Here is a 16,167-nt window from a genome sequence, read left to right on the forward strand (position 1 = left end):
CATTTCTGTTAGAGATTGAGTTAACCCCAGGGCCATAGTGCGGCTGGAAGGATTAGGTCAATTTAAAAAAAATCCAATGACCTTCCGGCTTGTAGCATAGCCCCTCAACCAACTACGCTACCGCGCGCCCCTTGAAATTATCTTTACAAATTAAACCGAATTCATGGTATAACCCTTGCCGCTCGCGCCGAAGAAATGAATTGCTTCACCTGTGAATGGAAGGTTACTCAGAAACTGAATATCATTTGTTCAGTTTGGGAGAAGAAATAAGAAGATACATTCGGGATATCTCGAATGAGCTGTTTTCTGTGGTTAAAATACCACTGGCATTTCAAGTTCAAGAAGTAGCGTGACAACAGCAAAACAAGGAAAACCTTCCACTAATGTTCTTCCGTAAACAAACAGAATATAGATGCAGATGTCCGATATGTTTGAATTAATTTGAATTGCATAGAACGCTGCCTTCAGGGGACAGATCAGACTACGTCAGCACGCTAGTAATGACTAGGGACCGGATTTTAATGCAAATGCATATTTCTTTCTTGCAGCCAGAAAGTATGCTCCTTTGGATATATGCATGAATTACTTCATTTCTTAAATTTTGGACATTTTTTGATGGTGCATATAAATGCATATTTTGCCTGTTTTATGAATAAGCATCATATTTTCGAGGATCTCTATTTATACTGCATATTTTCTTTTAAAAATGTTTATCATATATATTTTTTAATTTTTATGTTCAAATTTTCAATCATGATCCTGTGTATACAATTCTTCTTTTCCGTATGAGAATATGTTGCATATTTGACTCAACATTTCGTCATGCATTTCTGATGCAATACCCAGGACGGGACTTCCCCGATCTCTCTACTCATCCGCCTACCATCAAAGTGGCCGTGAAGAGATGAGTAGGAAGCGTTCACGTGTAGCCGCTATCAACGTAATACCATTCAACCGATAAGGGACTTCACTTATTTATTTCCGAAGTCTCTATGAGGTTCCTTACGCTGGGGGCCATTCACATCAGTGGTGACTAGTCTGTAGTTAAGTTTGTTTAGCTTTCTGTAGTCATGCTGAAAGTGAAAGTAAGTCAGAAAACTAAATTACGGCTGTATCAGCGGGAGTTCGAAGGAGAGATGATAAGTACGGATAACGAAATTCTTTATTGCCGAGCGTGTGAGAAAACGGTTGTGAAACACGCTTTCAAGTGCTTCAGCATTTGAACACTAATTTACACAAAGAGAATATTAAAATTAAATCCACAAAAAAGTGCTCCTGTTCAAAAATTGCTTAATGAATTTTCTAATAATAGTTTTTCACATTTTTCCTTTGATTTATGCGAAGCCTTTTTAGCGGCAGATATTCCGCTGTGGAAACTAACCAGCCCTACTGTGAGAAACTTCATAGATAAGTATACACGGTGCAAAGTGCCGGATGAATCTACTGTGCGCAAAAATTACGTGAAGCTGTGTTACGATCTTACAATTGAAAGCATTAGAGATAAGATTCAAGATAATTTTGTGTGGGTATCAATCGACGGAACATAAGATTGTGAGGGACGGTTTACTGCAAATTGTATACTTGGATCCCTTAATAAGAATGAACAACCTACCCCATATCATCTTCCATCCGCCATTTCCTCACTGGAGGTGACCAATAGCAATACTACTCTGTATCAGTCGTTAAGTGTGTTCAAAACCACTGTTTCCTAATTGAATTCGGTTCCTGGAAGAGTTGGTGAAGTGGTAAAGGAAAATGTACACAGCATTCTTTAAAAAAATCCAAGATATGAACAAATTTGTGAAATTGAAGAAATTGCAGCTGGTAAACGTACTGAACTGCCAAGCAAAAAATCACTAACAGTGGAGCAAATAGCGGCTCTTGTACATGCGCCCCTAAGTTCCTGTGAGGTGGAAAGAAGTGTTTCCCGCTATAAGGACATCTTACGAGACAATAGGAGGCGACTAACTATGGAAAACCTAAAACATTTAGTAATTGTGAACTGCAACAAAAGAGAAGTTGAAAGTTCGGAGAGCTTAATGTGAGTACTATTGGTTTTTTAATTTATAATGAAATATAGTGGCTTTGTTTGTATTTAAGTATAGCTTTTTATTACAAGTGAATCATTCATTGATTACATAAAATGAACTTAAATATTGATTTGTTGGTCTTAGAATAATGTAAAATCAATTTTAATATTTCGTATAAATTTTTATGTGTATATTTTAGTGCATATTTGGAAAGTTTTTCATGCATAAATGCATACATATGTAAGGGATTATTAGGGCATAAAAATCCGGTCCTTAGTAATGACCCCGAAGGAAGAAGCAGATAGTGAGAGTGTCTGAGAAGTGTGAGTTGAAAGGAATGTTCGGAGGTTGGAGAAAATGTTACTCTTCAGCCAAAATTATTTGTGGTGATGAGAACAAAGGGAACTGGGTGAACTAGACGTGTATCGCAAATGGGAGACATGAGGAATGCGTGTGGACAACGTGAAGGGAAGAGACCACTTAGTGGGTGGAAGAATAATGTTGAAATTGATCTTGAAGAGGTGGGATGTGATTACTTGTTCAGTGACTGGCTTTCGCGTCTCTGAAAGGTATGCAATTTGATTATCTGAAAGCCTGTTAGCTTCCCATTTAGTTGAGTAGTGAGTTATTTTCCTTTACGAACATTAAATGCTGCCTCAAGTTTTTGTCGAGCAGCAAAACGCGGATTTGCGGACGTTAAACAATGTATGTACTGTTGCATTGCTCAAGCTAGTCAGTGTTCTCACCGTTAAAGCGAAGTGCAAGCAATAAAGACAGAATTCCTTTATGTGTAATAGGGTCCATTTATATGCGAGATGCAGCCGGAAGCTGGCCTCGCTATTGCAGACCTCAAGAGACGTGTCTTCGCTGTGGCAAGACGTCGTCTTGCAGAATATGGATAGGCTAATTCGAGAGAGAGAGGGAGGGAGGGAGGGAGGTGGTTTACAACTCATTATCAGGTCCTCTTAAATATTGCACTAGGCCAAAACAGTAAAAGTGATCTGCGTTTCTTCCTTCCGCCGTCTTCAGAATCGAAGAAATGCTAAAATACCATTGGGGAATTTATAAAGGAATATAATTTGAGTGACTTCGACCCAGAACGAAGCAACGGGCACCTTCGTTAATGTTAACAATTTCAAGTAAATAAAAATAACAGTGGACACTTCAGTCTTTATAGGACTGCAAGAGTCTCTTATTTCGATTTGAGGAAGATGCATCAAGGTACTTCGAAACCTTGATATTTTTACCCATAAGACCCAGCATTATTTACAGAAGGTTCTGCAGTGATTACGCCTACAGACAGTCAAGGAATATAAACTCTTACAGAGTTTCGAACTGTTCAGGGAAAAGAGATTTCTGACCCTACGAATGCCAAACGTCGAAAGTTTCAACCATCGCGCATGTACTAGATAATCCTGCCAGTGGATCCATTCCCAGGGCAGCTTAATCCAGGTCATGCATTCTCAACACAACTGCCATAACACCCGCTTCTGTGACACTGTCATTTGGACCTAGTAGAAAGGAAGAAACAGAAAAATTCAAACAATTACGTAATTCAGACAGCCAGACACATAATTTTGCAAAATGTTTTTTGCCGTTTTATTTATTTTGGTTACTTAATGACTTTAGCATGCATATTGTAGAGTCAAGTGGCAGGTGGACAGTGAATTGGAAAGGATGACAAAGATAGTGGTCGTGACCCAATTAGAAGTATTATCCCGGTATTTGCTTAGAGCGACTGAGAAATATCACGAAAAGACTCAGAATACCCGGTTTCTGGCCGAGATTAAAATCAAGAACTTCCCATGCACACACCAGAAGCGTTGTCGCTTGATTGAACTTGCTCTCTAGGATCAGGTACTAACGGCTCAACTCTATGTATTGCTGTCTGCCTAACATCACTGACCCTATGTACATTCAATAACTGTGAGTAGTTCCTCCACCTATTCAAAATACTGTGGGAATCTGCAAGCAGATCACCATTCTCATCCTTCACTAAGTTACTTCTGGGTCGGTCACCCCTTTTAAAATCATTTATTCCTCTATACAGGTCTCTAATGGTATTGTTCCTACATTTCCTTGCAAGCTCATTAGTTGTATCCTTCAGATATTTCCTCTGTTTATTCATGAAATTCCTGCTGGTTTCGCGTCTTATATTGTTCAGATATCCCCATTTATTTCGTTCGGATCCTGTAACCGCTGCAGTTTGCCTTAATTCCTTAGTTCTGATACTTTTGAGCGTGTTTTGTCTAACCATGGTGTATGCTTCTTCAGTTCATGATAAACTGGACTCTCTTTGGCAGAAATTTTGATATTTTCTCTAGTAGTCTTCCAAGTTCTATTAATATCCACCCCGGTGTCCAAGTTTTCCAAAGCCATGAACCTACTTGAAATTTCAACATGATATTGCTATCTACCCTCTACCTCCACATATGAAATGTGTGTATTGTTTTTTACTCATTGAAAGTCTGTCCCTAACTTCTGCCACCACCAGATAGTGATCAGTATCACAGTCTGCTACCCTGAAAGGTTGGATATCAGGTACATCTGAATGTCATCTCCCATCTACGTATCAGAATATGGTCAGTTTCACTGTGAGTCTTCCCATCAGGAGATGTCCAAGTAAATTTATGGATGTTACTATGTGAACATTGTACTTTTGACAGTAAGATTCTTGGATGTGGCAAAGTTTACTACTCTAACTCCATTATCATTAATAATTTTGTGCAAACTTTCTTTCCCAATTGTTGGTTTGTAAATGTTTTCCATACCTACTTTGGCACGGAAACCTCCTAACAAAATTTGCGTAAAGTATTTAGGGAATTATTTGAATATATGTTCTAGTTCCTTGCAGAACCTGTCCTTCATATCATCAATTTTGTCCTCTGTTGAGGCATGAAAATTCAGAGCAATGATATCACACTAGCGACCTCTTAGTACACATATTATGCAAGACACCCTATTACTAACAAACAACTTTCTTAAGAGTAGAGAGGCCTTAGGCGAAGTTTGAATGGGAAAAAAGTTAAGTAATGTGAAGTGTCCTTGTTAGAGTGCAGTGAATCGAACACAAGCACTTGCCTTTTTATGACTATATGTTTGGATTTGCACTCTGTATACCTTGCTTATTGTATGTACTTTGTTTTGTATTGTTCCCTTTATGTTATAGTCTTTCCTTGTCTATATCAGTGTAAGATCTACTGCCACCGGGTGAATACCCAAATGCAGTAAAAAGAAAAAAAATATAACTGATGATATGTTTCCCTTATATACCAATAAAAACTGTACCTAATTCAGGATTCTCATTCCCCTTTCTGTAGAAAAGTATATATTCACCTGCTGGCTCCTGCACTCCCACTAAACGTAACTTATTTTGATAGTCTGTGACTGCTTATTCAATATGTTTGCAACTACCCTCCATATCTGGAGGCTGTCTCTTCCATCCACAACCTGAGGACACGCCATTAACTGGTGACAAGGGGCCCACCTAACATGGGTTCAGTTTTCTATCCACATTTGTTGCTAATACAGATTGGGCCTTTGTTACATTTTTCAGACATGACCTCAAGAATTCGTAAACCTATGTCACAAAATATGTATATATGCTCAGTAACGTGTAATGAGTATTTCCCATAGAGATATTGGGTTTTCGGACTTTATCCATCGTCCTGGTTTTAAGATAACTAAGAAAAACACGATGTTTTGGAAACTGGATCTGTTTCCGTCCTCAGGTGAGGGAAAACACCTATCCTGTTGGGTTCCTTAGAAAGAGCTAGCCTCAACCACTGGACAGTCACATTCAATCATCAATTGTTACTTCTTTTCTCCAAAAATTTAGAAGGGAGGGAAATGCCAAGTTTACTCCCCCACCCCCTCCATTGGATCTGAATGTGATACTCCCACCTTTGAAATCTTCATGACTGCTGAAGTGGTACCATGGATAAAATGAAATCAACATTCATAAGTATATATGTACTTGGGATGATATGATGTGGCACAGTGATCATCAAATTACATTATAAAATTAGAACAACTGGACTTACAAATAAAATTGCCCCTGTGGTAAGCACCTCACTATGTAGAACCTAACTTTAGTATTATCTGAGTTGTAAATATAGCTCTTGATGATCTTGTGACTAGCTTATTAGCTAAATATCTAAAATACTATTAGTAACCTCCTGAATGTTAAACACGGTTTGCTGATGGCTAATGGCTGATAGGATCTTGGGCTAGTTCGTTGGTCTTTATGCTCTTGGCGGCAGTTGCTCAAGACGTTGCACCATGTCATTACAAAAATAACTCATTTAAGAAGAATGTGTTGTGCCATGATTTCAAAGGTTAGTGGTGTGTGTTCCAGGAACAGCACCGGCATTGCTGCTGGCGGGGGAGGCAGCATGTTCCTCAAGGTGTACTCCATCACCATCCTTCTGCTCGATGTCCTGAGTCTTGTGGTGAAGGTAATCTTCGCTGTCCTCGAGTCAGTCTACCAGACCATCGCAGGTGTCGCCGAAAAGTCAGTAGCTAATGAGATTGTTCTGGTGAGTTCACATTTCCAGTTATGCAGTCTTTCCAAAACATGCATGAGGTACAAGCGTGATGGGGGGCTCTGTTCATCTGCTCACATCTTTCGTTTTTGAAAATACTGAGTCCATTTGAATGAAATTTGTTTTGATACACTAATGTTATGCAGTGAATTTAATCAAGTATGTAGGATTTGAGGTTATCACAGCGGTGACTATGAAGAATGCCGTGTTCTGGGATGTGGTACTGTGTAGGTCATGTGTGAACCGATGTTTCGGAGGAACATATCGCCCCCATCTTCAGGGTAACAAATCCGCAAGTGAGGAACCAACATGACTGCAGCCACCTGCTCACGCTTGTTCCTAGGTCGCGGATTTTTCTACCCTGAAGATGGAGGCTATACATTCCTCCGAAACATCGGTTCATACAAGGTCTACATGGCACCACATCCCAGAAGACTGCATTCTGCAATCTAATCAAGGTTTTTATTTCACTAACAGGTTACTCAATTAGTTTACATGGAGCTCAGATCAAAGTTTATTCTTTTTTCTCTTGTAAAATGGCTCACTATGCGAAATGATTTATTTTTTGCATGACAAAATGCAGATGTAATAAATGTTCATAATTCTACCTCGAACATGTTTATGACACAACTGTTTAATGATAAAAAAAGGAAAATAATTTATGACTGTGAGTGTGGTACGTGTAAGGCTGTTAGCTTGTTAACTTCCATCTATTGGCAACATAAGAATCTAGGGTTTGAGGCTATCATAGCAGTGGTCATGAAGAAATCTTCTCGGATATAATGTTGTGTAGTCTGGTGAAAGCCAGCCAACGTTTTGGAGGAACATACGACTTCCATCTTCGGGGTACTTACTGCTTGCCTCATTCTTGTTTCTTTCCTAGCTTGCTCTTCAACCATGAATATGGAGGCGATATGTTCCTCTGAAACACTGGGTGACTGTCACTGAACTACACAGTATTATGTCCCAGAAGGTGAAAGTCTTCAACGTTGAGATTGCTTGGAGCTTCACCTCCACCCACACATACGTCCTTATAGCTTAATTAAGCCCAGGAACAGCTTTTATTAGGAAACAAAGGCTTCTGGTAACACTGTGTCACGTAACCCTCCCCCATAAGAGCTTTTCATGTAATTGCTGGGTTTCATAATACTTTTCAGTACCAACGTCGTGCCATTAGGGACCATCCCCACTTTTTTACTTTTAAATGTTACACCATCAGCTGTTTGAATTTCTGATATGAAAGTAACATCTTTATATTTAAGTAGGTCCCTAAAATATATGCTAATAGATCTCTCAAAAAGTAATGTTTATAAAGTAATTGCAGACAAACAAAACAAACTCTATGGGTTTACTCCGTAAGTGAACTATACCGACCAAGCAACTGCCGCTTATCGACGAAGTTAGTGCCATCTTTAGTGGATACAGGGTGTCGTGTGGTCAGTGCAACGAATCCCCACAGCAGTTAATTTCGGTTTATCAGACTGGAGCCGCTGTTTCCTTGAAATAGCTCCTAAATTATGCCCACAAGTCTGAGTGAACCTCATTCCAGACCCACTACTTCTCAGAAAATCTGGTAGCGCAGGGAATCGAACCTGGACCTCTGGAAGTAATGACTTACAGAATATCAAACAACATGATTACTACGTGATCTCTACAGTTAGCCATCAGTATAACGGTGATGACTAATGGACCACTGATGCTAGGTATGCGGAATTTTGTATGGAGGTAATTTATAAACGTACCTACAAATTCTGCCAACTGTTGCAAATTCAGAATTGGTGCAAAGCTCTTACATGTTAGAGACAGAATATTTACTGGTGGAAGATGTGCACAGAAATATATGGCTAAATTATACTTATTATTAATGTTACTTGTTTTTACCCTCATTATGTAAATTGAAAGAACATAGCTGTCATAGTTATCTCCAGAACAAGCCATAGGTAAACAATTCTGTATTTGTTGACACAGATAACTGGGACTGGACATGGGATTGGGAAGGAGCTGGCACATCAGTATGCTTCTCTCGGTGCAATTGTAGTCTGCTGGGACATAAACCAGGAAGAGAATGACAAGACAGTTCATGAACTCAGGAAGATTGGAGCTAAAGCATATGGTTACAAGTATGTATAACTACACACATATTTCCTGGTATTTAGTCTCCTAGTTCATCACTGTAGCAATAAAAGCTTATTACTTTATCCTTCCCTGCACAGTCAGAAGTCTCTCTTATTTCCTTTTAAGATTCAGTGATATTAGTGCTGCTGTGGTTTAATCTTGGTGTACAGCAAATGTAACGATTTCTTCATTTCACATTTTCATCTGATTCATATCTATAGATACTGATAATATCATCGGCCATTTATGCACTCCAGCTAATTCTGTCACTAATGCAGACCTACACATATTTCCTACAAGCCTAGAAACCAACTCCAGAAATTAGGAGTCAAAGTGGAAAAGTGTCTCAGATGAGAAACTGGCTGTCTGCATTAGCAAAAGGGCAGTCAAAATGTGCATATAAATAGTAGCCAGTCTTTGTAATGCTTGGGTAAAACCCAGTGCTTTGTTGCTAGATATGGGGAAAAGAGTGATTGGATGGGCAGAAAGAAAGAATGGGAAAGGAATAACAGAAAGAGAGAAGATAAAGATACAAAAGGCATAAAAGAAAGAACGAACAACTTACTTTGCTTGTCATCTTTGATGGGCCACGAGCTACTAATAAAATAAAATGAAGAAAATTCTAAGTGCTGTGGCAACCTGGTGCTCAGGACTTGTGCAGACCTGAGTATGCATGTAATCTGAACTGAAGGGCTTTATAATTTTAAAAAGAATAAACATTGCTGTACAAAAATTGTTGGCTTACATACCTCATTTCATAAGAAAAGAGACAGTTTGTATCAAATATCTGTGTCTGTTTCTTGCAATTATTTCAATAAGAATGTGCTGGTTTCATTTATCTTAGTAAGTGCATATACTTGAACTGCCTCTGTGGTCTAGTGGTCAGAGTTCCTGGCTACAGATCCACAGGTCTGAGTCTGATTCCTGCCGCTACCACATTTTTTCTGAGAAGTAGTGGATCTGGAACGGGGTCTACCCAGCCTCGTGATGATAATTGAGGAGCTATTTGAAGGAAATAGCGGCTCCAGAGTAGAAAACCGAGATTAACGGCCATGGGGATTCGTTACGCTAACTACGCGACACCCTCTATGTGCAAAAGTTGGCACTAAGTTCACCAACAAGCAACAGTCACTCGGTCGGTATAGTTCGCTTGCAGACTAAAATCACGGAGTTTGTTTGTTTTGTTTAAGTGCATAATAATTTTATGGGTTACTCTGCCTTTTCCATACCAATGTGTCAGGTATGTGTACTTTGAAATTTTTCAAAGCCGGAATTCAGTTTAAGATGTTTGACATGAAACCGTTACATAACTGTTGGATCAATACTTTCTCCTTCTGTCCAATCGTTACTAGCGTGAAGAATCACAATTGAAAAAATATGGTGTTTACAAACCTGTATATAAGAGTTAACAATTATGTGCTAAATTTTCTTAAACTATGCTTTGAGTTCTTCTACCAGAGTGTCAGTTTAGTTATGGAGATTAAATGAAAATGGAATAGCGAAATTAATGTAAGGAGTAACATTACGATATCCACTCCTTTAGACTGATAAAATGATGAAATAGTCAGATGTGACACACATTAAGAGACAGTGGATGCAGGATTTTGGTTGGAACCAGGCCATTTAGGAAATGAAAGCTAAATGACAGTTATTATTAAAATCAGATATAAATAAATTGGTTTTGAAAAGAGAACTGAATGAATTTAAAGGCAGAGCATAGATAGCTAAAAGTGTTCTAAATACAGGGGTGCTTGGGAGGATGCTTGATTCTAAAGTAGCATCAGCATTACTCATGTTCGTGCTCACCAGGCTTGTGCTCACCAGGAGACTTGTCTGGCTTTTACTTGTGCTCGTAAATCTTCGTCCACACTACTTCAGTTGCTCGCCAGGATTCGATGCGTGAGGATCTGTATATTTACTCGTAGTGTGTATAGGATGTAGTCGTATTTTAATTTATTGGCTATAGTTTTTAAATTAAAAATTAAAAATTTGCTTTTCTCGTGACTTGTCATATCGTCCACATTAGTTGCGAGCATGAGTAATGTGGATGAGCCCTAAGAGTGAGGAAGTAACATGATGCTGAAGAAGTTGCATAATTTGTCCTCTAAAAAAATATTGTTAGGGTGACAAAACAGAGGAGTATAAGATGGCTGGGGCACATAACATGCATGAAGAGATAGGAAATGCATGGAACATTTTAATATAGAGAAATTAATTTTGAAGAAGAGAAACAAATTAGATTGATTCATGGTATATTTCGGTGTCTGGATTCTGAAATTGCATCATATAAATCTCCCATTCCATAATAGAAAACCTGACTGACCAGATTGGTGTAGTCCTATCTGTTGTATTTGGGAGGTTCCCTCTTCGAATCTTGGCTGTTCTTGATGATAAATTTCATACTTCTCATGCTCGCTAGACAGATGTCAGAATCCTGAAATAGGCCGTTCCATATTCCTACCAACTTACCACTTAAATAATCTTTCCACCCTATTCAGAAACATTTAACCTCAAATTTTAACTAGTACATATCTTTAAATAAATGCTCAATTAGTCACTCAGGTTATTAATTCTCATTAATAGTTGAGAATTTTTCTTCATAAACTGAATAATGACTAGGTCTATAAATTGTTGATGAGGGCATGTATCTGGCTGGACCGTATGTGGATAATGTTAAGTGGTCTATTGAGGCAATTCAGCCAGCATAAGAGGCAAATTAGTAATACAATTAACACCTTTATGGTGCAAGGCAACAAGGCAGGTAAATGAATGAAATCCCATAGGATGCGTGAGGACACTAGAGCAATGAAGAATACATTCTTCTGGTTTGTATGCCATGTAGGTCTGATGGAGCTCAAAGTTTAATAGGAACATACTACCTTCACCTCCAGGGTCAGAAATTAAGCAGAGCAAGAGATCTGCAGAAGCAGGCAGGTAGAGCGTAACAGCTCAAGTTCTTAACTGTCATATGAACTGGAGTATGTCGAGGCATATCCCACTGTACAAGAATGAACTGACAGAGAACTTCTGTATACACTGTACAGTTTTACCACTTACAATGTAAAGATGAAGTGTAAATATTATTGTAGTAATAATGGTACATAGTGTAGGCCTATATGTATACAGTATGACTATACCAGGGTGCACTAGGAGTGTAATTATTCTGTATTGTTACTCCGCAGTAGAAGTATCAATGACTTAAAATGAGAAGCCCCCCCCCCCTACAAATACCAGAATACTTATCATAGAAAACCAAAATGTGGTCATAAGCCCTAATGATGCTTGAAACAATGAATGAATTTCCTGGCTGGAAAGCCAGCAGCAAATAATTGCTCTGTTTCCGAATTCTTTAACCCTGAAAATGATAATTTCAGTGTTTGTCAGAACGTTAGAAAGTCTACATTCTACGTGGAATGTTCCCAAAAGCTGAAGTCATATATTAAATTGCAACCTCGAAAACCTAAGAACAAATCATATATTATATTCATAATTGTAATCTTCAGCGCACCTGATCTGGATCATAATTTTCTTAACAAAGCACTTTCTACTTTTCATTTTAAGTAAATATGTGTAATATTAAACTTAATTTGTTTGTTCTTTTGTTCGTTGTTGTTGAAGAGGAAGTAGCTTACACTTACGCAGGTGGTACATTAAGATGTGATTATGAGCTGCGAGTTTACAGAGTACACAGAAAATAGTTTCATTTCCTCTGTTACTGTATCACAAGAAGACTCAGTAGCAATCACAGCATTTGTGAAGGTGGCATTAGTAGCTGGTGAATGCTGTGTTACAGATGTGATGTATCGGACAGAGATGCTGTTTTGACATTGGCTAGAAAAGTGAAAGAAGAAGTTGGTGAAGTGAGCATTTTGGTAAACAATGCTGGCATCATGCCCTGTCACCCCCTGTTGCAGCACAACCCCCAGGAGATACGCAAGATATACGAAATTAATGTTTTTGCACACTTCTGGGTGAGTTTTGAGCAATTCTTATCTTTCAGATGCTTTCAAACCGATGTGAACCGGGTAGAAAATTAGGGTCAGGACATGGCTCTAAAAATAATTGCCCACTCACCACAAGTGGGTTAATTTTGGCAAATGGCAGGTAAATTTTTAGCCATGGGCAACATATATTGAAAATTTTATAAACACATGATTTATTACAGTGAGAAAGGTTCAGAAATCATGTTAAAGGATGTGTACTTTTTCCTATGAACTTAAAATAGTATGTTCAGTTTACTTTTTGCATAGGAGTGTCTGAGTGCAAAATCTTTACTCTGAACACAAAACCAGCATGTATCAGAGTATGATGGTTGATGGGACTTCCATTTCTGGACCATCAGTCAGATTAAGCATTCTCATTAACCCCCTAACAGATTATCTCCCAACCTGCTGAAAGACTTTAACATTGAGGACTTGTCCTACAACCAGATACTTGGCTCCTCTGTATTTGTGGTTCTTAGTATTTCAACTGGAGGTATAATCAGAGAAGAATAAGAATTTGCACCAAACAGATTTACTGCAATGCAGACCACAAGAAGCTGGATGGCTCCACCAGTGCTACTCCCACTTTTTCCATCACCACAGTTGCAACATGTCCCTCTGCTCTTGTCCATGGTACTGTTAACATTACTTAAGGAGGAGCAGCGGTAGCAGTCACCCCAAGACCTCCACACAGCAGAAATAGAATCCACAGATTTTATTGAGACATCTGCTTCTCTAGCTCAGTTTTTATTTTAAGTTACAAAAAAAAAAACCAACCCCCCCCCCCCCCAAAAAAAAAACATTATAACTTAAATTTGTTGTTACTGAAAAGAGCCTACACATTTTGATTGCTCTGGGGGGCCTTCAGCTGTCAATCCATTCGTGCTAAGAGTCCAGATTCCTGGAAGGTCCTTTTGTGTATGCCATGGTGCTACAGTAGGATTGTGCTGCTTCAATGCACTGTGTCATTCTCTGCCCACAAAGTTCCGTTGCCAGATCCAGAGGAAACTCAGAGGAAGATGAGTTGCACATGATAATACATTTAAATTATGTTTCAAGTTTGGAGACAACAGATAAATTATGTATCAGATATGGTGCCTGTGTTCTTCCCTGTTTGTAGTAGCTTCTTTCACTATCCTGCCCCTCACTTCTCATTTCAAAGTGCACTTTTCTCTCCTGAATCTCATAACAGATTTACCAAACTCAGTTTCTAAGTATTTTCATGTGTTTAGTGATTGTTGACTGGGTTTGGATCGATAATTTAATTTCTTGGACTCTTTCAAACTGTATTTACAATTAATTATAAGAGTTCCTGGATCTACACAGTCATCACAGCATGCACTAGGTCATATCAGTCTGCCACAGGGAGCTCAGTGATCAAGGAAACCTGGCAGCAGCGCAGAGTGGACACAATATTTCTCACAGATTGTTGCTTTAACTTTTGATAGCAGAATGAGTCATTAGCGCTGATAAACGTGCACCGCCAAGTGGTTTGATCTTGTCACTGAATTAAGTCGCATTAATACATGGTCAGTCTGTGTTAGAGGTGTCGATAGGCAGTCGACATTTATACTGAACTGAAGTTCAGTAGTGAACAGTGTGTGTCTGTCATTGGAACTTTTGCAAGGGAAAAACTTACAGAAAATGTATTCATAAATTTCACCATAAATACAAGGGGGTATCCAAAAGAAACCGAACTGATTTTTTTAAACTTATTTATTCAAATTTTAAGCACAAACCTTCAATCCCCTTCAAAGTACTCTCCACTTACACTAATACATTTGTCTAGTCTTTTATTCCATTTTTCAAAACATTGTCTAAATTCATCTTTTGAGATGCTTGACAGCACCTCTGTCGTTTTTTCCTTCACCTCAGCAACATCAGCAAAACGCTTTCCTTTCATGTCTCTTTTCATTCAAGGAAACAAAAAAAAGTTTTGATCATTTCAGGACTCTTCTTTCAAAGCACAGCATGCTTCCACGCGACCTTGTTTTTGTTCAGCAGTCAGCAGTCGTGGCACGAATTTTGCAGCCACCCTTTTCATTCCCAAATCTTCTGTCAAAATTTGCTGAACTGAGCTCCAAGTCACTCCCGACGGCTTCACAATTTCTTGAATGGTCCGTCGTCGATCTTCCTTGATGATTTCACGAATTTTTTCAACATTTTCATGTGTTCGGGCCGTGGAAGGATGACCAGAACGAGGTTTGTCATCAATTGACATTTCACCATTTTTGAAACGGGAAAACCACTCAAACACTTGAGTTTCCCCATAGCATCGTCCTTGTACGCCGTTTTTAACATTTCAAGAGTTTCTGTTCCACTTTTCCCGAGCAAAAAGCAGAATTTCACCGCCGCACGCTGTTCACGAAAATCAGCCATTGCAAAAACGACGATCACACAAAACAGTTGTCACTATAAACTCTGCCGAAACTAGTCCTTATCTTCTGAAGCAACGGTAGTCGGCTTATCGACTCAGGAATGTTAGCTCTATGCGCTCATAGCGGCAAAACGCGGTACTACAAAAGCTCTGCCCACAAAAAAATTAGTTCGGTGTCTTTTGGGTACCCCATCATATCCTGCCTCGCCATTTCCCACAAAGTCGTGTGTATCCAAGCTTGTGAGAAATTGGCGGGCCATGGGTTCAGTGCGTAACATAAAGAAGCAATTGAAGAGGATTATGCTGACTGAGGAAAAGGTTCAGGATACTGAGGCACAACTACAGATCAGTCCTTGAGAATCGTTAAGACGCTTAGCACAGGAAAATAATGTTTCGCTAGGATCTGCCTTCGCAGCCACAAAATTAACCAAATTTCGCCCGTATAAAATAACAGTTGTTAGCTGAAACAACCAGATTATGCAGCAAGAATTCGTTTTTGCAACTGACTGCTGCAGTATGTGCACAATGGAATTGTGGATCCACAGCTTCACTTCATGATTGATGAGGAATGGTTTCACATTAGTGGTCATGTCAGTGTACAAAATGTAAGAATATGGAGCAATGAAAATCCTCACGCTATACAGCAAGTGCCATTAGATAGTGAAAAGGTGGTGTGGTGTGCTGGAAGTCCACAGCAAATCATTGTCTCCTTATTTTTCCAAGACACCGTGAACTCTGATTGCTATGTTAATGATATACTGAACCTGTTCTTCGATCAGCTGACTGTTGAAGAAAGACAATATGGATATTTTCAGCAAAACAGTGCTACAGCACATACGGCTAATGCAACCATGGTCAAAATATGGAAAGTGTTTGAACACAGAATAATCAGCAGAGGACTGTGGCCTCCCAAACCTCCACATCTCAGTGCATGCACCAGTAGTATTAAGGACCTAGGTTTTTTCTTTGATTCAAAGTTACATTTTCACACACATGTTGATTATGTACTTTCTGAATGCATAAAGCTTTTAGGCCTTATTTGCTCCATAACCTACAGATTTTCCTCCCTGGAGTGTCTGTATGCACCATACTTTACTTTAGTCAGGTCCAAGTTGGAA

At 38.9% G+C, this 16,167-nt stretch overlaps 1 protein-coding gene across 3 annotated transcripts in view; it reads left to right on the forward strand.

Moving 5' to 3' along the window:
- Positions 1 to 16,167, forward strand: part of LOC111871507 (17-beta-hydroxysteroid dehydrogenase 13) — a 141,887-nt gene that overhangs the window by 118,266 nt on the left and 7,454 nt on the right. For 2 of the 3 annotated variants that reach the window (XM_023864667.2, XM_023864668.2), the window contains 3 exons: positions 6,388 to 6,568; positions 8,543 to 8,694; positions 12,483 to 12,660. In XM_023864667.2, the coding sequence (XP_023720435.1) occupies positions 6,388 to 6,568; positions 8,543 to 8,694; positions 12,483 to 12,660 (511 nt within the window). Of the gene's footprint in view, positions 1 to 6,372; positions 6,569 to 8,542; positions 8,695 to 12,482; positions 12,661 to 16,167 lie in introns of all 3 variants that reach the window. The other variant, XM_023864669.2, reaches the window with a different exon arrangement.

Source organism: Cryptotermes secundus, unplaced genomic scaffold, assembly GCF_002891405.2.
Source record: "Cryptotermes secundus unplaced genomic scaffold, Csec_1.0 scaffold625, whole genome shotgun sequence".
Lineage (NCBI taxonomy): Eukaryota > Metazoa > Arthropoda > Insecta > Blattodea > Kalotermitidae > Cryptotermes > Cryptotermes secundus.